At 39.5% G+C, this 22,563-nt stretch overlaps 1 protein-coding gene across 2 annotated transcripts in view; it reads left to right on the top strand.

The window, feature by feature from the left end:
• Positions 1–10,330: 10,330 nt before the first annotated feature.
• DTWD2 (DTW domain containing 2) overlaps positions 10,331–22,563 on the top strand; it is a 151,568-nt gene continuing 139,335 nt past the window's right edge. The window contains exon 1 of one of the 2 annotated variants that reach the window (XM_002815811.6): positions 10,331–10,649. In XM_002815811.6, coding sequence (XP_002815857.1) covers positions 10,432–10,649 — 218 coding nt within the window. In that variant the 5' untranslated portion in view covers positions 10,331–10,431. Of the gene's footprint in view, positions 10,650–10,669; positions 10,814–22,563 lie in introns of those variants that run through there. The other variant, XM_024247763.3, reaches the window with a different exon arrangement.

Raw genomic sequence — 22,563 nt, 5'->3', positions numbered from 1 at the left:
CTGTGTGACCTTCTCTATTTGTTGATTCTCTTCCCTTCCACTAACTGTCTTGAATTTTCCTTTCTCTGAGCACAAAAATATTGGCTGTTTGGCCTGGCTAAAGTCATGTAATAAGAGACTTAAAAAGATTTTTTAAAGAGCATTATGGTTAAAAGTCAGCTTATTTAAAAGTGGATATTCAAGCTTTACGGGACTCCTTGGGAAAAACAGAGGAGGCACCACAGACCCTGTTTTGGGAAAAACCTCTGTTTTCCTCATGAAACCCCTGGAATTGAAAGCAGATAAATCCTTCTCAAAATCTAAAGCTCTGTTCTATTTTGCATTGCCTTATCTCATGGTTTTGACTTTTGGGGTTAGCAGAAATTACTTCACACTATGAGAGAGCTTTGGTTGTAATAACTAGATAGGAAATGTACTTCTGGGGCTGGCTAATGGCAGTTATGGGGAGATAGCTCTTTGCATGTTTGGATTAGAGAAGCATGCCTTTGGCTACCTAAAAGAAATGATAATGTCCCTACCCCCTACCAAGAGATAAAACTCTTATGAAAGATGGGCTAATCACAGAATGGGCTGATTGGCTTTGTATTGCTTTGCAATGAAATGCATGGCAAAATCACTGCATTGTCTTATTCCATAGCACTTCTTTTTCTTTGGGATCCAGGATCTGGTAAAAAATGAGACCCTTAATTTTGAGGTATGTTTTGCCTTTCAGCTGTGCCTGCTTATTAGGTCATAGAAACTTCATGCTTTCCTGGCCCTGTTCCTCCAAGGGCTCTACCCTGGAGTCAGTAATTAAAAAAACTGGCAAATGAAAAATCTTAAAATTACTGGGTCTTCTTCTGTCTATATTTATATGTGATGTGTGTGTGATTTTTATTTATTTAGTTTTTCTCCCCGAGATGGAGTCACCCAGGCTGGAATGCAGTGGCATGATCTTGGCTTACTGCAACCTCCACCTCCCGGGTTCAAGCAATTCTCCTGCCTCAGCCTCCTGAGTAGCTGGGATTACAAATGCCTGCCATCATACCTGGCTGATTTTTGTATTTTTAGTAGAGACGGGGTTTCACCATGTTGGCCAGGCTGGTCTCGAACTCCTGACCTCATGATCCACCTGCCTCAGCCTCCCAAAGTGCTGAGATTACAGGTGTGAGCCACCGCGCCTGGCCGTGTGTGTGATGTTTACATATGAAAGAGCTTTATTTGTTTTAAAAATAATAAATGCTTAACTCAAATATTTTGTCAGAAAAGTAAAAACTTTAATGCCTTTTAGTTCACATGACTTTGGTAATCTTGGAAATAAAAACAGCTTTACATGCAAGATGTGTAAGGAAAGTGAAATGTGTTTTTTGTAAAAGATTATAAGACGTCATGGGAATGTAGATTTTTTTGTGTGCCTAAAGGGTTAAAGGATTGTTTTACGTTAAGTAGAATAAAGCTGAAGGTTTGAGTAAGTTGTGGAAGATTTGTGAAAAATTAATCTTGTAAAAGAAATTCTATGTGTGAACATATTGGCTAAAGTTACAAGGGTATTCATTGGAATACTCTTTGGAATATTGGAATAAAAGCACAACAGGTTTTTCTTACAGCACTAATCTGTTCTTTAACAAAAATGTGTAAAGATTTGTAAAAGGTTTATGAGAATCTTACCTTATGGTCAGACATAAAAATTGGATAGATTTGCCTATAAAGTTTCATTAAAAATTGGAGTTGACATTAATAGTACACTAATGCAAAGGTTAAAATTTGGCTTTCTCTCTTGAACAAGATTTTCATGTACTATCAAAAAAAAGATTTTTGTTTGCCTTTTAAATAAACTATAGGAAAAGAAAGGAAAGAAAAAAAAAGACACAGATTGTTTAGAAAGCTAAGTCTTCCCTCTTAATGAATAAAGGTTTTTGCCTTTAAAAATATTTTTAAGTCATCATTTTGCCTGAATGAATAACTTATGGTGGCCTGAGATTCTATTTTGTGATATCCTGTTTTAAACCTTTGATGTCTGACAAACTTTCCAAAATCATACTCTAAATTACATTTTTTTCTGACCTAATTAATCTTTTAGATATGAGGTCCCCTAAAGTTCAAAAGAGACATATTTGGATTATTTGGTATAAAAATCATGTAGAGCTGGGCATGGTGGCTTACACTGGTAATCCCAGCACTTTGGGAGGCTGAGGCAGATGGATCACCTGGGGTCAGCAGTTTGAGACCAGCCTGGCCAACATGGTGAAACCTTGTCTCTACTAAAAACACAAAAATTAGCTGGGCATGGTGGTGTGTGCCTGTAATACCAGCTACTTGGGAGGCTGAGGCAGGAGAATATCGCTTGAACCCAGGAGGCAGAGGTTGCAGTGAGCTGAGTTTGCACCACTGCACTCCAGCCTGGGTGACAGATTGAGACTCTGACTCAGAAACAGAAACAAAAATAAAAATCATACAGGAAGTGTTGTCAAATATAAAATGGTGTTTGGCTTTCTTTGGGCTGTATTTGTATAAATGTAATTGGTATATATTCCAAAATTATGTAAACTCTTATAATTCTAATATGACTTAGTATATGTTATTAATAGTTATAATTGTTATGTAAAATTGTTGTATGCCACAGAAGTAACCAAATTTTCTTGTCAATTGTGGCTCTTAATAGTGGCTGTCCTAAGACTGTCATCTGCAGACAATTGTCTTGTTTTGATCCTCTTCAAAAGGTGGTTTATAATCAGCTACAGGACTTTGACAGGTGCTCTTAAGTGTACATTTCTAATAACTTTGGAGATTGTAACATTAGAGTAGACGAAAAAAGTTTCAGGACTCTCATGGAAAGCTGAAATGTTCATGAATATCAAGCAGAACATGAGTTAATTGCATAGACTGAACTAATAGAAGACTGAAGTAATCTTTTTGACTTTTTTGTTTAAAACATTGCTGATCCTTTGTTTTGTTTTTCAGAGCCAAGAAAATTTTCAAGCTACCTACAGCTTTTAACAATTGAGTAAAGTCTATTCCTGTGAACAAAATTTGGAGCATATTTATTTCTCTCTACCTGATTTCTCCAGAATTGGAAATTATTTGTGAGCATTCTTAACTTATGGCAATATAGTTATTTGCATAAGTGTAATAAGAATCTGTTTTCTTTTAATGGGACACGATTGGAGACACTGGTTATTTTACCAAGGTTTTGACTGGAATAGCACGCTTTCTTTTAAGGAATCAAATTTGACTTACAAATCCAATAAAAACCCCTTGGGAAACTGGCCTCACCTCATACCTTGTCTACATAGTCCCTGTATAGAGTTCCAGACCTGTGGTAAGTAAAGAATGTCAGTTTTTGACAGGCCCAGAAGCCCCAAATTATCTTGGGACCTCAAGAGAAGAGGAACTTACCCAACTCATAGGTATTTGACAGTACAACCCCATAGCTGGGCTGCGCTTTTAAAAAAGTCTTATCAGTTCCATCAAAGCTAATTAAAATAAGCCTACGTGGCAAATAATTATTTCTGCTGCACTTTATACAAATAATCAGGCTAAGTATAATAAGGTAAATTTGTTTTACCATGATTTGTATTTAGTAGAAATGGGAGATTGAAGAGAGAAAAACTATGTTTCAAGAACTATGGTACAATTGTTATTAGATTCTAACCTCATCAGTTGTTTTTGAGGATGTTTTCCCTGCAATTTAGACTGACTGCTCATCCCTGTGAACCAATCAGTGATCTCTGGCTGCTGCTCAAACGAAACAAGGGGGATGGATAATGTAAAAATATAGATCAATATTGTAATTCTGGGCATATATTGGAATCAGGTAGTGACACCATATCAGCTTGGTTTCAAATTGCCCAGTTCATGGAAAGCTTTCCTATCTAGTTTACTTGGGATAATTTTGTTTTACTGTTGTGGAATATGTTGCTGCTGTACTCTCTGTGTAAGAATTCAGGGTAAGTTTACTCAATGTTATCTTAAATTGGACACCTATTAATCTTCCAGATATCACCTTTTGTCAGTTATGGATGGCCCTCACCATACTGATGCTTTCTGACTGAGCTCCTCTCTACCCCAAATACAAGAGACCCTAGTAGTTAGGCAGGAATATCATCATCCCTATTCAGCCTGAAGAAGCTACAGAAGATGGATCTTTGTCCCTCTAAAACCCTTAGCATTAAGGGTTCTTGTATAAAAGGGAGGTGGGAAATATGTCAGAGGTGTTTGAACCAGAGCAATTCCATCTTGAGTAGGGGCTGGGTAAAATAAGGCTGAGACTTCCTGAGCTGAATTCCCAGGAGGTTAGGCATTCTAAGTCACAGGATGAGACAGGAGGTCAGCACAAGGTACAGGTCATAAAGATGTGATAAAGAAGCTGGCCAATTGCATCAAAACCAATATGGCCAAGAAAGTGACCTCTAGTCGTCCTCAGCACTCATTATATGCTAATTATAATGCATTGGTATGCTAAAAGACACTGCCATCAGCACCATGACAGTTTGCAAATGCCAAGGCAACGTCATGAAGTAATCCTGTGTGGTCTGAAAATGGGAGGAGCCCTCAGTTCTGGAAATTGCCCACCCCTTTCCTGGAAAACTCATAAATAATACACCCCTTGTTTAACACATAATCAAGAAATAAGTATAAGTATTATTGGTGCACTAAACCAGGAAGAAGATGAATCCCTGAATAGACAAATAACAGGCTCTGAAACTGAGGCAATAATTAATAGCCTACCAACCAAAAAAAGACCAGGAACAGATGGATTTGCAGCCGAATTCTACCAGAGGTACAAGGAGGAGCTGGTACCATCCCTTCTGAAACTATTCCAATTGACAGAAAAAGAGGGAATCCTCCCTAACTCATTTTATGAGGCCAGCATCATCCTGACACCAAAGCCTGGCAGAGACACAACAAAAAAGAGAATTTTAGACCAATATCCCTGATGAACATTGATGCAAAAATCCTCAATAAAATACTGGCAAACAGAATCCAGCAGCATATCAAAAAGCTTATCCACCATGATCAAGTGGGCTTCATCCCTGGGATGCAAGGCTGGTTCAACATACACAAATCAATAAACGTAATCCATCATATAAAAAGAACCAAAGACAAAAACCACATGATTATCTCAATAGATGCAGAAAAGGCCTTTGACAAAATTCAACAGCCCTTCATGCTAAAAACTCTCAATAAACTAGGTATTGATGGGATGTATCTCAAAATAATAAGAGCTATTTATGACAAACCCACAGCCAATATCATACTGAATGGGCAAAAACTAGAAGCATTCCCTTTGAAAACTGGCACAAGACAGGGGTGCCCTCTCTCACCACTCCTATTCAACATAGTGTTGGAAGTTCTGGCCAGGGCAATCAGGCAGGAGAAAGAAATAAACGGTATTCAGTTAGGAAAAGAGGAAGTCAAATTGTCCCTGTTTGCAGACGACATGATTGTATATTTAGAAAACCCCATTGTCTCAGCCCAAAATATCCTTAAGCTGATAAGCAACTTTAGCAAAGTCTCAGGATACAAAATCAATGTGCAAAAATCACAAGCATTCCTATACACCAATAACAGACAAACAGCCAAATCTGAGTGAACTCCCATTCACAATTGCTTCAAAGAGAATAAAATACCTAGGAATCTAACTTAGAAGGGATGTGAAGGACCTCTTCAAGGAGAACTACAAACCGCTGCTCAGTGAAATAAAAGAGGACACAAACAAATGGAAGAACATTCCATGTTCATGGATAAGAAGAATCAATATCGTGAAAATGGCCATACTGCCCAAGGTAATTTATAGATTCAATGCCATCCCCATCAAGCTACCAATGACTTTCTTCACAGAATTGGAAAAAACTACTTTAAAGTTCATATGGAACCAAAAAAGAGCCCGCATTGCCAAGACAATCCTAAGTAAAAAGAACAAAGCTTGAAGCATCATGCTACCTGACTTCAAACTATATTACAAGGCTATGGTAACCAAAACAGCATGGTACTGGTACCAAAACAGAGATATAGACCAATGGAACAGAACAGAGCCCTCAAAAATAATACCACACATCTACAACCATCTGATCTTTGACAAACCTGAGAAAAACAAGCAATGGGGAAAGGATTCCCTATTTAATAAATGGTGTTGGGAAAACTGCTAGCGATATGTAGAAAGCTGAAACTGGATCCCTTCCTTACACCTTATACAAAAATCAATTCAAGATGAATTAAAGACTTAAATGTTAGACCAAAAACCATAAAAACCCAAGAAGAAAACCTGGCAATACCATTCAGGACATAGGCATGGGCAAGGACTTCATGTCTAAAACACCAAAAGCAATGGCAACAAAAGCCAAAATTGACAAATGGGATCTAATTAAACTAAAGAGATTCTGCACAGCAAAAGGAACTACCATCAGAGTGAACAGGCAACCTACAGAATGGGAGAAAATTTTTTCAATCTACTCATCTGACAAAGGGCTAATATCCAGAATCTACAAAGAACTTAAACAAATTTACAAGAAAAAAATCAAACAACCCCATCAACAAGTGGGCAAAGGATATGAACAGACACTTCTCAAAAGAAGACATTTATGCAGCCAACAGAGACATGAAAAAATGCTCATCATCACTGGCCATCAGAGAAATGCAAATCAAAACCACAATGAGATACCATCTCACACCAGTTAGAATGGCAATCATTAAAAAGTCAGGAAACAACTGGTGCTGGAGAGGATGTGGAGAAATAGGAACACTATTACACTGTCGGTGGGACTCTAAACTAGTTCAACCACTGTGGAAGACAGTGTGGCTATTCCTCAAGGATCTAGAACTAGAAATACCATTTGACCCAGCCATCCCATTACTGGGTATATACCCAAAGGACTATAAATCATGCTGCTATAAAGACACATGCACATGTATGTTTATTGCAGCACTATTCACAATAGCAAAGACTTGGAACCAACCCAAATGTCCAACAGTGATAGACTGAATTAAGTAAATGTGGCACACATACACCATGGAATACTATGCAGCCATGAAAAAGGATGGGTTCATATCCTTTGTAGGCACATGGATGAAGCTGGAAACCATCATTCTCAGCAAACTATCGCAAGGACAGAAAACCAAACACCGCATGTTCTCACTCATAGTTGGGAACTGAACAATGAGAACACTTGGACACAGGAAGGGGAACATCACACACCGGGGCCGGTTGTGGGGTAGGGGAAGGGGGGAGGGATAGCATTAGGAGACAGACCTAATTTAAATGACGAGTTAATGGGTGCAGCACACCAACATGGCACATGTATACATATGTAACAAACCTGCATGTTGTGCACATGTACCCTAGGACTTAAAGTATAATAATAATTTTAAAAAAAAGGTATCCTTGATGGAGGAGCCTAAGCTGCTGCTCTGCCTATGGAGTAGCCATTCGTTATTCCTTTACTTTCCTAATAAACTTGGTTTTCACTTAAAAGAAAAATAAGTGGTGAGGAGTGGTGGCTCACTCCTGTAATCCCAGCACTTCGGGAGGCCGAGGCGGGCGGATCACCTGAGGTCTGGAGTTCAAGACCAGCCTGATCAACAAAGTAAAACCCCGTCTCTACTAAAAATACAAAATTAGCCCGGCATGGTGGCACGCAGCCTGTAGTCCCAGCTACTCGGGAGGCTGAGGCAGAATTGCTTGAACCCGGGAGGCGGAGGTCGCAGTGAGCCCAGATCACGCCACTACTCTCCAGCCTGGGCGGCAGAGCGAGACTCCATCTCAAAAAAAAAAAAACAAAGGAAAAAGCCACTAAATTTGTGGTTATTAGTTCCACAGTGATAGAAAATGAATATAGCAAAAAATACCATGTTTTTATTTCATTTAAATCAAATCTTATACAATGCTGAATCCTCATACTGCAAGCCTGGCAGGATATTCAATCCCTTACATTACTGAGGCCCTTTCCTCTACCAGTAACAGGATCTCCTTTTCCCACAACACCAGGCGTGGACCTAAGATTGTCCTCAGTCTTTACTACCCAAACTCCTCTGAGGCAAAGGAGCATAAAAGTCTGGTTTTCTACCTGAAGTTGGGAGATAAACAAAACATACATTAACACCTCAATACATTATCTTGACACCAGTAAGTTGGCTGTATCCCATAAAGGATATTTTACTTCCCTTTCTGGTGTCTTGGCACTTCCCAGAAGCTGAGTCACTGATGGTCTGATACCTGGGTCTGCCCCAAGGTGGTAACCTCACCTGCATGTTTCCTCAGGCTTCTGAAGGTCACTGTTCACAAACCTGGATATTGGGTGAATTTCTTGCTTCCTGTAGAAGAAAATGGCTCTTCTTTCTCAACTCTGTGTCCTGTCTCGATGGAAGCTTTCTTTGATTTTGGTCAGCCTCTGAGACAATGGACTTGTAGGGGATTGTCTTCATAAGGAGCGGAGATGGAGCAGGAGACCACTTAGGTCTTTGGCAATATTCTGTGCAAGAGATGGTGGGGGCTTGAACCAGGGCAGAAGTAGTAGGGGAGATAAATGTTTGGATTTTGAATACTTTGAAGGGTAAAGCCAATAATCTGATATAGGGTGTTAAAAAGGAAGCCCCAAATAAGTAGGCTCACGTCAACCTAAAAGCAAGGAGCAGAGGCAAAATTAATATAGAGAGTTTATTTGGGCCAATGTTGAGGACTGTAGCCTAGGACGTACTTCCAGGTTGCCGTGGAGAGTGCTCTGGAGAACAAAATGGGCTGGGGTTTTTAAAGAAAAGAGAACAAATCAGCAGAGGGGGGCATTACAAAAGCTATGTCTCAGAAGTGTCATTTATTTACAGAAATAACATTGGTTAGTGATTGGCTATACATATTGTTGAACTATAGGGTATACAGCATTTTATGGCTACTTGGTGTCAGTCTAGGGCCTGCATAGCAAGTAGCTTCAAGAGGTAATTATTTAGCTCAAGGGAGAGTGAGACATGACTGCTCGCATTCCTTAGATTAAAAAGTTTTTTTTTCCTTATCATCTGTCTTCTCACACCACACAATTAGGAGTCTCAAGGGACCTTACAGGACTTGAGCACATTTCACCTCTTGAAATTAAAGATGAGCAGCTTCCTTTCGTTTAAAGATAAGTCACATGAGAATTTAATTTTGGCAGTTAAAGAATTGGTTCCCCAACCTAAATCTGCAGCCAAGATGAATTTTCTGATTCATCTCCTTTCCCACAGTTTCTGGGTTTTGTTTATCCTCCAATTCCAAATGGCATAATTGCTAGTTCTTTCTCCCACTCTATGTCCATCACCAGGTGGGTGTTTCAGCCTTTTTCTATCCCTCACATAGGACGCTCCAAAGGAAAAGAGAGGTGCTGTTTCCGGGGGGAAAGAATGTAGGATAGTTGAAAACAACAGCACGGTATTTTATTCACAAACTTGATTTTAAGATGACTGAAAAATCTAATGTGAATAAACATTTTAAGAAATACAGTATTTGCTCTATTACTGTGTTGTCTTCTTTGCCTCACATTTAATCGATTACAACTATAGAGTTAAGACAATTGTGATTCCTAAACTTAATTCACATGATTGATGAAAACCAAGCTTAATTCTGTTTAAATGTTGTGTATTGCTGGAAGTAACACAAAGCATTAATAAATAAAAGGAATTCGACACCCACTTTGGGTAAATAGCATTTCTGCCTTCATTCTAACATAGATTTCATTTTGGCTTTTAAAAAACAGCTGCTGTGCTATATACCGCCGTATCCAATAGTTGTAAATACCTGGGCAACGTTACCTTTCTAGGGCTTGTTTCCTCATACATAAAACCTATTGGTACCCCAGGCCAGCTCTCCTATTGCTTCCTGATCCGGGACGATCTAAAAATCTAATTTAACAAATATCTGGTGTCCAGTGTAAAATAGCGTGCTTGATGTCTTACTAGCACAAGACATAGAAGAGCAGGAAATTCACATAATGAAACGGACCAGCTGTGAGTAGTTTCCAGTGGATATAACCTCTCTTTTGTTGGCCTTTAAATAATAAGTGCATCAGCTGCTGCACCTGCGATGCATGCACGCGTGGAAATCCTGCAAATTCTTAAACTGCCATCCCAAGGCGGAAAATGCAGAATTCCCTTTTAACTTTTAAAGGGGTTAAATTCGGGCTTGGTACTGGGGTGCTCTCGGGGAGGTTTCCCTTACCTCTCCCAATGACGCTACTTAACCTCACCAGCACTCCCACACTGCCCACACTTGCCTACCCGGTTCTAGGTGAACGGTCCCACTGGGCACGGACCAATGGGCTCGTTCCTTCCCAGCCGCAGGGTGGGACCTCCAGCCCGGGCTTCGGAGACCCGCCCCCCGTACGTGGCGTGCGTGCATGGCGCTACGCGGCGCGGGCCGGTTTCTACAGCGCGTGGCGCCCCCCGGCGGCAGCCGGGCTTCAATGCCACGGCCTGACCGGAGTGTCCGCCATGGAGTCGCAGAAAGAGGCGCGAACATTCCAGGAGCCCGTCGCGCGGCCTCCTGGGACCTCAAGGTCTCAGACGCCGAACGACAAGGAGCGGCGGGAGGGCGGCGCAGTACCGGCGGCGACTGCCCTGGGCGCAGAGGCGGACGACGACAGTGCGGACGGGCTGTGGGAGCTGCCGGTGGAGCCGGCCGAGCGGAGGCCCGAGTGCACCCGCTGCAGGTGACCGCGGGCCTGGGGGCGGGGACTGCAGCCGGCAGCGGCCTTCGGAGGAGGCTGCGGCGCCCCCTGCCGGGGAGTCGGCGGCTCGGGCAGCGCTGCGATTAGGGCGGCGGAGTTGGCGGGTGCACGTTGGAAATCTCGGAAATGCAGGGCACAGCTACCTAGTAAGAAGCCCTTTTTCCAGGTTCATGATTATTTAACCTTACTTCCTGCAATATGCTGAGCGTATCATGGGATGAGCAGACATCAGTTCTGTTTCCAAGAAACTTAAGCGTCCGATAGGGGAAGTAAGGGATGATGACAATAATACTTGTAAAATAGTTACACAGTCATACTTAAGTGGCATAGTCATATCACAGTTAAAACGCATAAAGTGGATTGGAGGACAGAGACAGTCTCCTTTGCCTATCCTACCAGAACTCTAAATATAGGGCCTTTTCAGGTCTTCATTCTAGGTTGTCTTCAAACCGTACACACGTCCCACTGGTAATTTATAAAATCAGTTTTCATGGTAAATTATCATCTGTATCCCAGTGTGTCTAGCTCAGACCTTTCTTCTGAGCACCAGACCTGTGCATTAATTTATTAGGTGTTTATTGAGTGCTTTGGTAATCACTGACAATGCAGTGGAGTCCATGTTTTTGTAGAGTATTCTCTTACTGGATACGGATAATAAACCAGCAAACAAGCAATCAGATATGTAGTTACAAACTGGGAAAAAAGCAGTGAAGGAAAGGAATGGGTTGCTACTGTAGAAAATAGCTCGATGGTGTCATGAACTGTCTCTGAGATTTGAAAGATGAGAAGAATCCAGCCAGGGGAAAAGCATTCCAAGAAGGGGAACAGAAAGACTGAATATGGTTGAAGGTCTTTACTGCTTGAGTACTTGGAGTATCATACTTTGGACATTTTGACCTTTTCCTGGGGCTGGATTGTAAGACTTCAGAGAAAAGGATCTTGAATGTAGAATGTTTTTATATTTTCTAAATGTACTATGTATAGTTGACGCTCAGTAAACCTCTGAGGAGGATGGAAAATTTGTGATTAGAAGGGACTGTGAATTTGAACATAGGGGTTTGTGAATACAGTTACTTTAAACAAGTCGTCTGAGGGGGTTGGGGAAACATTTAAAAATTTTTGGAGGGGTCTCAATAGGATACTGGAGGAAAAGCGTTTCAAATATAAATCAAAGGCTAAATTACTGTGCTAGCTTTATTATGTAGTTTTTAGTCTGTTCAGAATTGTTAATTATAAATATATAGTTAAAAATCTGTTTAGCAGAGATTTATTTTGTGATGCTTTTTTAAAAAAATGTCTTGCTGAATTTTATCTTTTTTTCAGTTACATTTAGTTAATACCTTAGGATTACAATTTTCCCCAACATTTCTGCACTTTGCTTATTTCTGGTGAAATTTGCTACCTGTGAAAAGCTCTCCTCCCTCTTGCTATGCATTTTATTTGCTTCAATTAGGTAGAATATAATTCTACACTTTGCTTATTTCTGGTGAAATTTGCTACCTGTGAAAAGCTCTTCTCCCTCTTGCTATGCATTTATTTGCTTTAATTAAGTAGAATATAATTCTAAAATTATGGAGAATATTTAGGTGTTGTCAAAATATAAATGAATTGATGGCTTTTTATATTTTTTTTGGCTTTTTATATTTTATTTCATTATGCTATTAGAGTTCTACTAGTACTCTGGGTGAACTTCTTTACATTTATGCTTAAAATAGTTTTAAAAATGCATTCTTAGATTTGATTGATCATTGAGTCACAGTTATTTGGCTATTTACTTAAACTGTATTCATTTCTCTGAACACATTACTACAAATGTCACAGCCTAGGGGAGTTCCAGAAATTAGGTTTGTTCAGGAAGTGCAAACTCAGTTTAACTTTTCAGCAGAATCTTGCTCATTAGTAATATAACATATCTTAAATATGAATGGAATATTCTTTAAAAGATCCCAAACTTGTAATTTATTATTGCAAGATAATAGATTCTATAAATGTATTCTGTCCTTTATGTATATCTTGCTTACAAAACCTGCCTGTATTCCATTTACCTCTTAGAATACCTTTCCTATCGCCCATTCCCAAACGTATGTAATTATTTTTTTTTCAGATAAAGACAAAACTTTGGCTGATCTCCCCAGAGTATGTATCATTAGCATTATTTGAGATGACATAAGAAGGCTGAGGGTCATGGGACATGGTAGGTGCACAAAAGATTTGTTGAACTACTTGGTACAATTCAGTTGTTCAACAAATATTTTTGGAGACCCTACTTCCAGACAATGTGATAGGTTATGAAATACAAAGATGAAAAAGAGATGAGTTCAGTTCTCCTGAAGATCAGGATCTAGTGGAAAGTGGCATATCTATTTAAATGGGGAGCCCTCAGATTAAAAATCCGATGATGTAGGGCAGTTTTTTCAAATTATAGGTAATGAACCGCAGTGAAACATTTGTTATTTGCACACTCATATGTAGTAGAGAATGTATTCAAGAAGAGTTTGACAAATATCAAATTTTTGAAGCTCTGAAGAAAACAGCAAAAAGTGTTTTCTGAATTTTTCAAAGTAAAAGTATTTGTAAAATAACTTTGTTCAGGTTAAAATAATTTTGCTAATTTAAACAATCTTATTTAAATTATATGACATCAGAGTGGAAAAATTTAAACACTTTTTATATGTGTTTGATATCCTTTGGCAGTCTTTGAAATTAGGCCGTATAGAGTAATAGTCAGAAGGCAAAAGGATGCATGTTCACCAAGTAGTACTTGTGAGATTTTACTAGAGTCTTTAATTTTGTTAGGAAATAAAGTGTAATGTACATGTGTATATGTGTGTATATATGTGTGTGTGTGTGTATATATATATATATATATATAAAATGCACATAAGCACGTGGTCTTTTTCTTGTTGAATTCTATACTATCAGCTTCTTTCTTAGATGGGTATATGTAAGGTGTTATAGGAACATATAAAAAGGTGCTCCTAACCCTAAGTTTGTATGGTGGAGATGAGGAAAAGATCTGGGAAATCTTGGAAGTGACATGTAAGCTGAGACTGAAGGACATAACAAAATATTTAATCTGGATTCTAATATTTAGGATTAATTAGGGAAGAGACTGGCTGAGGGGAGGGCTTGAGGGAGGAAAAAGTGAGCTCTGGTTAAGGAAACAGTATGTACGAAAGTTTAGTGTATAGAATATATAGTGTATTTGGGGAATTTGGAGAAGGGAGGGAGTGGTGAGAGATGACGCTGCAGAGATTAGTGCCCCAGGTTGCCCCAGGAAGGGCAAAATCAACTATGTCAGGGAGTTTGGGCCTAATGCTCTGTAACCCAACAAGCCAGCCACTGTAATATTTTTATATTTGAAAGGTGGTGACAAGTTTGACTTTTGTACGTGACTTTTGCTGTATAATTTATACTTTTTTATTTTATAAAAAAAGCAACTGGATGGTGATAAAAGGGTACAAGCTTGACTGGGAAGAATTAGGGCCTCATTCCAGAAATATTTTAGGCATCTTAATTATACTTTTGTATCTTCTGTAGATATTGCTATGCATTTGAGGATGAGTCATAAACCACTTGCAAATCGTTGGTCATAGGAATAATGGAATAATGTCTAAAAACAGCGTATTTTAAAACCTGTTTAAGGGAAGAAACAGCAGGGAGAGCATGCACACAAACTGAATCAGATAGACCCTGAGATGGAAGTTTTTGTCTTTCCAGTGTTTTCTTTTCAAAAGTAACAAGCTGTAAGAATTATAATAAACCATATCTATATATTTAACACCCATTTACTAAATACCAGCCATCTGCCAGGCACATACCAGGCCTAGATATTTTAGATATTTTATATATTATAATATTTTATTTAGTTCTTGTAACAAACTTTTAGATTGCTGCTTTTTTTTTTTTTTTTTTTGAAATGGAGTCTTGCTCTGTCACCTAGGCTGGATTGCAGTGGCGCAATCTCGGCTCACTGCAACCTCTGCCTCCCAGGTTCAAACCATTCTCCTGCCTCAGCCTCCAGAGTAGCTGGGACTACAGGTGCCTGCCACCACGCCTGGCTAAGTTTTGTAATTTTTTTAGAGATGGAGTTTTGCTTTTGTTGCCCAGGCTGCAGTGCAATGGCGTGATCTTGGCTGACCGCAACCTCTGCCACCCAGGTTCAAGCGATCCTCCTGCCTCAGCCTCCTGAGTAGCTGGGATTACAGGCATGCACCACCACCACGCCTGACTAATTTTGTATTTTTAGTAGAGATGGGGTTTCTCCATGTTGGTCAGGCTGGTCTCGAGCTTCCGACGTCAGGTGATCCACCTGCCTTGGCCTCCCAAAGTGCTGGGATTACAGGCGTGAGCCACTGCGCCCAGCCTAGGTTTTGTATTCTTAGTAGAAGCAGGTTTTCTGCCCTGTTGGTCAGGCTGGTCTCGAACTCCTGACCTCAGGTGAGCCGCCTGCTTCAGCCTCCCAAGGTACCGGGATTACAGGTGAGAGCCACTGCGCCCAGCTACTGTTTGCTTTTAAATGATAAGGAAATAGAGATAACAGGCAAGTAGCAGAATTGGGTCTCTAGCTCCAGTCCACTTGGTTCCCTAGCTCATGCAAGTACTTGATCTCACTCCAGGCTCCTTGCTGAAGAAGCGTTAAGATTTTGTTTGCACAGTAGGTATTATCACCAGTTGAAATGGCATCACTAAGTCTGCAAGATTTTCAGACTTTTTAAGTTAGTAACAGGATGCTGAGTTTTAGTATTTTCTCTCGCTTTTTAATTCCACATATCATAACCTTTTCCTTATTCTTTAGGCTTGGATATTCTGGAGGAAAAAGTGATAGGGGGAACATCATAAGAGAGAGACAGAGAGGTAAAATGGGGAAAGGAGAGAGAGAAGGGAAGAGTGCAGGTGTTTAAGAAGAATGCACGAGCCATAAACTGGCACTCTACAGATGTTTTGCTTTGAACTGTGTTTTATCAGCTTTTAAATTAGTTGCTAATAGTTCAAAATCAAGATGTTTTATATAAAAATCCAGATTTCTGGCTTTTGTGACAGTGGGAAGATCTGACAGCTTCAGAGACCACCTTCCTGAGCAGCAGTTGGTTAAGCTCAGTATTATTGGCTGTGCCCATATATTGGGCATGATCTCTCCAGGTCACTGTAGGCCCCAGTCATTCCTGCTTAACTCATTTGTGGTTAACTGCTGGCCCCCCATAGTCATTTATGTTTTGATTCTGGGTCTCCTGTACATCACTGTGGTTGTCTGACTGAGCAACTGGTAAATCAGTCTTCAAATTTAGTGGGAAAAGTGAAAAGTGGTAATTCCTAGGGTAGTTAATGTAGAATAACTGAAACTGTTGATTCAGTATCAGCACTTAGAAAATAAACTATTTTGGGCCAGGCACAGTGGCTTATGCCTGTAGTCCCAGCACTTTGGGAGGCCAAGGCGAGTGGATCACAAGGTCAGAGGAGATCGAGGCCAGCCTGACCAACATGGTGAAACCCTGTCTCTACTAAAAATACGAAAATTAGCCGGGCGTGGTGGTGAGTGCCTGTAATCCCAGCTACTTGGGAGGCTGAGGCAGGAGAATTGCTTGAACTTGGGAGGCGGAGGTTGCAGTGAGCCAAGATTGCTCCACTGCACTCCAGCCTGGGCGACAGAGTGAAACTCCGTCTCAAAAAAAAGAAAAGGAAACAAACTATTTTGGTAAATTTAAAATCAGCTAGATTATTGATAATTTTTAGGGTAAAAATTTGGGTATCTGAAGTTTAATTTTTGTGTATATCAAAGATATATTCTCAAGAGAAAATTATTACATTAGTTTGTTCTTTCCTGTTAGTATAGAAAATATGTTTATTCTTTGAAATAGGTCATTCATAATGTATGTGGAAAGCTAACTGATTTACAAATCATTATGCAGGCTAATTGTATGTCCGAAGTTGAGCAATGATATATGTCAAGAGGGAATTTTTTCATAACTTTAATTAAGTCTCCAAAGAGGAATGGCCAGTTTTAAAAACCACATTAGAGCTTTCTAAGTGTTTGATTTATTTTCCCTAGGAAAAATAGGAATTATATTTTTACCCTCTGATAGGTAGAAGTTTTCTTCAAAGACTGTAAAAGCACATTAATTCCTTGAGTTCATTTGCCCAAAATTAATAATTCATAGTTTCTATTAGTGCTTATGTAGTTAGATAATATATTCAGAAATAGTCTAGCCTAAAATTTGGTATCACTTAAAAAGAGTTCACAGGCTACAAAGTACTTTTACATTTTTGTTTAATACGTGAGACAACCTTATGATGTAAATAGTGTTATTCTCTTTTATAGACTCTTAAGGTCAGATGACGAATAAGAGACAGAGCTGCTTTAGCTTTCATATTTTTATTGCTACACCACATAATAATGAATTATACTTAAATGAACAGTATGACTGCATTTGTTTTTCTTGCATATAGTAAGTATTTACATGAGGTGTTTCTCTGCCTTCTTCTAATCTAAAGATTCTTTTCCTTTACCTTTGGCCATGGGTATTTTTAATTATTTTGAGGTAAGCAATTTTTAAATTATTGTATTTTTTAAAGTCAAGCTTGTATCTCCTGAATTCTTTGTCTGTCTGTGATGAGATTCTCATTTCTATTGCTGGCTTTTCACTTTTATGTTAGAAAGGCAGATTCGGGGAGGCTGAGGTGGGAGGATCACTTGAGCCCAGGAGTTCGGGGCTGCAGAGTAAGGTAAGAAGATGCCACTGTGCTCTTGCCTGGGTTGACAGAGTAAGACCCCATCTCTTAGAGAGAGAGAGGGGTTGGATTTTTTTTTTCTGCTGAGTTTATTGTTTGTTTGCTTGTTTTTCATTTTTCACTATTGGAAACCTAGTTGAAAAGGTATGTATTGAGCCTGTTGACCTTGCAAAGGGTAGAGAAATTGACCTGATAGAAATGTCTCTGATCTGTTTGTTTATGTAGACAAGTTATTTGGCAGTCTAATTCTTTTTTCAAAAATTGTGGTAACATTTACATAACATAATATTTGTCATTTTAATCATTTAAGTGTACAGTTTAGTGACATTAAATATATAATGTTGTGTAGCCATCACCACGATATAAACGGTATAAACCCCAAACCTTTTCATCATCCCAACATAAACTCTGTCCATTACACTGTAATTTCCTATTTTTCCCTCTCCTCAGACCCTGGTAACCTCTATTCTACTTTTTGTTTCTATGAATTTACCTATTCTAGATTTAAGTGGAATCATATATTTGTCTATCTGTGTCTGGCTAATTTCACCTAGTATAATGTTTTCAAGGTCCATCCATGTTGTAGCAAATGAATGAAAATTTCACTTAATTCTATGGCTGAATTTTATGTATATAACCACATTTTGTTGATCTGTTATCCATTCATCTGTTGATGAATACTTGGGTTGTTTTTACCTTTTGGCTATTGTCAATAATGATGCAATGAACATTGGTATACAGATAATCTGTTCTAGTTGCTGCTCTCAGTTTTTTTTTTAAATGTATATTTTAGGTTGGTGCAAAAGTAATTGTGGTTTTTGCCATTACTATCTAGGAGTGGAATTTCTGGGTCATATGGTTTTATGTTTAACTTTTTAAGGAATTGTCAAGCTATTTTCCACAGTAGCTGTACCTCCTACATTCCCACGAGCAATGTATGAGCTTTCTGTTTTTTCCACATTCCTGCCAACACTTACTATTATCCATTTTATTATGCCCATCTTAGGAGGCATGAAGTGATATTTCATTGTGGTTTTGATTTGTATTTTGCTGACTAATAATGTTGAACATCTTCTCATGTGCTTTTTGGCCATTTGCATATCTTCTTTGGAAAAATGTCTATTCAAGTCCTTTTGGCAGGCGAATTGCAAGTGGACAAGTTAGCCTGTCACAGTTTCATGGACACTGGCAAAAGACATGAAATCCCTGGGCCAAAGACAAAGGACTTTATTACTCAAGGCACAACAGGGAGTATGAGCTTCATGTTTGTGTTGTTTCTCTTGTTGTCCCCTCCCACTCCAAGCCCTACAGGGATTTCAGAGATAATTAGGTAGATACTGTGCATGCAGTGGGTTTGCATCCTGGCTGAAGGACCTTGAACTTAGTGTGTTCCTGAATTTTTTATAATGGGTTGCAAGTAAACCTGCTCTTTTTCCAGAGGGAGAACTTATCTGTCTTTCAAGGCTGTTCACCATGTAGATACCTTTGGAAAGATAGTCCAGAACAAAAGGCTGTTGTCTCAGTCACAAAACATACAGAAATGTAAGAGACCCATGGAGAATTACCTCCAAAGTTCAGTTACCAAAATGAAGAAATGAACATTGGTACAATACTATTTTTCTTTTCAACTTTTAAGTTCCAGGGTATGTGTGCAGGATGTGCAGGTTTGTTACATAGGTAACATGTGCCATGGTGGTTTGCTGCACAGATCAACCCATGCCCTAGGAATTAAGCCCAGCATCCATTAGCTATTCTTCCTCATGCTCTCCCGCCCCCTCCTGACAGGCCCCAATGTGTGTTATTCCCCACAATGTGTCTGTGTGTTCTCATTGTTCAGCTCCCACTTATAAGTGAGAACATGCGGTGTTTGGTTTTCTGTCCCTGCATTAGTTTGCTGAGGATAAAGCATCCAGCTTCATCCATGTCCCTGCAAAGGACGTGATCTCATTCCTTATGGCTGCATAGTATTCCATGATGTATGCCACATTTGCTTTATCCAGTCAATTATTGATGGGCATGTGGATTGATTCCATGTCTTTGCTATTGTGAATTGTGCTGCAGTGAACATACCACGTGCATATATCTTTATAATGGAATGATTTATATTCCTTTGGTAATATACCCAGTAATGGGACTACTAGGTCACATGATATTTCTGCTTCTAGATCTTTGAGGAATTGCCCCATTGTCTTCCACAATGGTTGAACTAATTTACACTTCCACCAATAGTATAAAAGTGTTCTTTTTTTCTCTACAACCTCACCAGCATCTGTTGTTTCTTGACATTTTATTTATTTATTATTATTTTTTTTTTTGGGGGGGATGGACTCCTGGTCTGTCGCCCAGGCTGGAGTGCAGTGGAGCAATCTTGGCTCGCTGCAAGCTCTGCTTCCCGGGTTCACCCCATTCTCCTGCCTCAGCCTCCCGAGTAGCTGGGACTACAGGTGCCCGCCACCATGCCTGGCTAAGTTTTTGTATTTTTAGCAGAGACGGGGTTTCACCATGTTAGCCAGGATGGTCTTGATCTCCTGACCTTGTGATCCACCCGCCTTGGCCTCCCAAAGTGCTGGGATTATAGGCGTGAGCCACTGCGCCTGGCCTCTGTTTTTTATTTTTTGAGATGGAGTCCCACTGTGTCACCCAGGCTGGAGTGTAGTGATGTGATCTTGGCTCACTGCAACCTCTGTCTTCCCGGCTCAAGCAATCCTCCTGCTTCAGCCTCCCAGGTAGCTGGGACTACAGGTGTGCACCACCATGCCCAGCTAATGTTTTTTATTTTTGTTGGAGATGGGGTTTCACCATATTGCCCAGGCTGATCTCTAACTCCTGACCTCAAGTGATCCACCCTCCTTGGCCTCCCGAAGTGCTGGGATTACAGGTGTGAGCCACCGTGCCTGGCCATTTCTTGACGTTTTAATAGTCACCATTCTGACTGGCATGAGATGGTATCTCACTGTGGTTTTGATATGGATTTCCATAATCAGTGATGTTGAGCTTTTTTTCTTATGTTTGTTGGCCACATGAATGTCTTCTTTTGAGAAGTGTCTGTTCATGTCCTTTGCCTACTTCTTAATGGGGTTGTTGGTTTTTTTCTGATATATTTATTTAAAATTCCTTGTGGACTCTGGATATTAGACCTTTGTCAGATGGATAGATTGCCAAGTTTTTCTGCCATTCTGTAGGTTGTCTATTCACTCTGATGATAGTTTCTTTTGCTGTGCAGAGTCTTTAGTTTAATTAGATCCCATTTATCAATTTTTGCTTTTGTTGCAAAATTGCTTTTGGTGTTTTTGTCATGAGATCTTTGCTCGTGCCAACATCCTGAATGGTATTGCCTAGATTTTCTTCTAGGGTTTTTCTAGTTTTGGGTTTTACATTTACGTCTTTAATTCATCTTGAGTTAGTTTTTGTATAAGGTGTAAGGAAGAGGTCCAGTTTAAACTTTCTGCTGCATATGTCTAGCCAGTTCTCCCAGCACCACTTAAAAAAAAGTTAAAAAAAAAAAAAAAGTAGGGAATCCTTTCCCCATTGCTTGTTTTTGTCAGGCTTGTAGAAGATCAGATGGTTGTAGGTGTGTAGTCTTGTTTCTGAGTTCTCTATTCTGTTCCATTGGTCTATGTGTCTGGTTTCGTACCAGTACCACGCTGTTTTAATTACTGTAGCCTTGTAGTATAGTTTGAAGTCAGATAGTGTAATACCTCTCAGGTAGTGTAATGCCTCTCCCGTTTTGTTCTTTTCCTTAGGATTGTCTTGGCTATTCGGGTTCTTTTTTGGTTCCATATGAATTTTAAAATAGTTTTTCCTAATTCTGTGAAGAATGTTAATGGTAGTTTAATTGGAATAGCATTCAATCTATAAATTGGGCAGTATGGCCAATTTCACAATATCGATTCTTCCTATCTGTGAGCATGGAATGTTTTCCCATTTGTTTGTGTCCTCTCTGATTTCCTTGAGCAGTGGTTTGTAGTTCTCCTTAAAGAGGTCCTTCACTTCCCTTGTTAGCTCTATATCTAGGCATTTTATTCTCTTTGTAGCAATTGCAAATGGGAGTTCATTCATGATTTGGCTGTCTGCTTGCCTGTTGTTGGCACATAGGAATGCTTGTGATTTTTGCACATTGATTTTATATCCTGAGACTTTGCTGAAGTTGCTGATCAGCTTAAGGAGATTTTGGGCTGAGACAATGGGGTTTTCTAAATATACAATCAAGTAATCTGCAAACAGATACAATTTGATTTCCTCTCTTCCTATTTGAATACCCTTTCTTTCTTTCTCTTGCCTGATTGCCCTCACCAGAACTTCCAATACTATTTTGAATAGCAGTGGTGAGAGAGGGGATCCTTGTCTTGTGCCGGTCTTCAAAGGGAATGCTTCCAGCTTTTGCCCATTCAGTATGATATTGGTTGTGGGTTTGTCATAAATAGCTCTTATTATTTTGAGATATGTTCCATCAATACCTAGTTTATTGAGAGTTTTAGCATGAAAGGGTGTTGAATTTTATCAAAGGCCTTTTCTGCATTTTTTGAGATAATCATGTGGTTTTTGTCATTGGTTCTGTTTATGTGATGGATTACATTTATTGATTTGCATATTGAACCCACCTTGCATCCCAGGTATGAAGCTGACTTGATCATGGTGGATAACCTTTTTGATGTGCTACTGTATTCAGTTTCCCAGTATTTTATTGAGGATCTTCTCATTGATGTTCATCAGGGATATTGGCCTGAAATGTTCTTTTTTTGTTGTATCTCTGCCAGGTTTTGGTATCAGGATGATGCTGGCCTCATAAAATGAGTTAGGGAGGAGTCCCTCTTTTTCTATTATTTGAAATAGTTTCAGAGGGAATGGTACCAGCTCCTCTTTGTACCTGTGGTGGAATTTGGCTGTGAATCTGGTTCTGAGCTGTTTTTGGTTGGTAGGGTATTAATTACTGCCTCAATTTCAGAACTTGTTATTGGTCTATTCAGGGATTCGACTTCTTCCTGGTTTGGTGTTGGGAGGGTGTATATGTCCAGGAATTTACCCATTTCTTCTAGATTTTCTAGTTTATGTGTGTAGAGGTGTTTAGAGTATTCTTTGATGGTAGTTTGTATTTCTGTGGGATCAGTGGTGATACCCCCTTTATCATCTTTCACTGTGTCTGTTTGATTCTTTTTTCTTCTTTATT

The sequence above is a fragment of the Pongo abelii genome, chromosome 4 (genome assembly GCF_028885655.2).
Source record: "Pongo abelii isolate AG06213 chromosome 4, NHGRI_mPonAbe1-v2.0_pri, whole genome shotgun sequence".
In the NCBI taxonomy this organism is placed as follows: domain Eukaryota; kingdom Metazoa; phylum Chordata; class Mammalia; order Primates; family Hominidae; genus Pongo; species Pongo abelii.
Note: the sequence above shows the minus strand (reverse complement) of the source record. Positions and strands in the feature narration are given on the sequence as shown.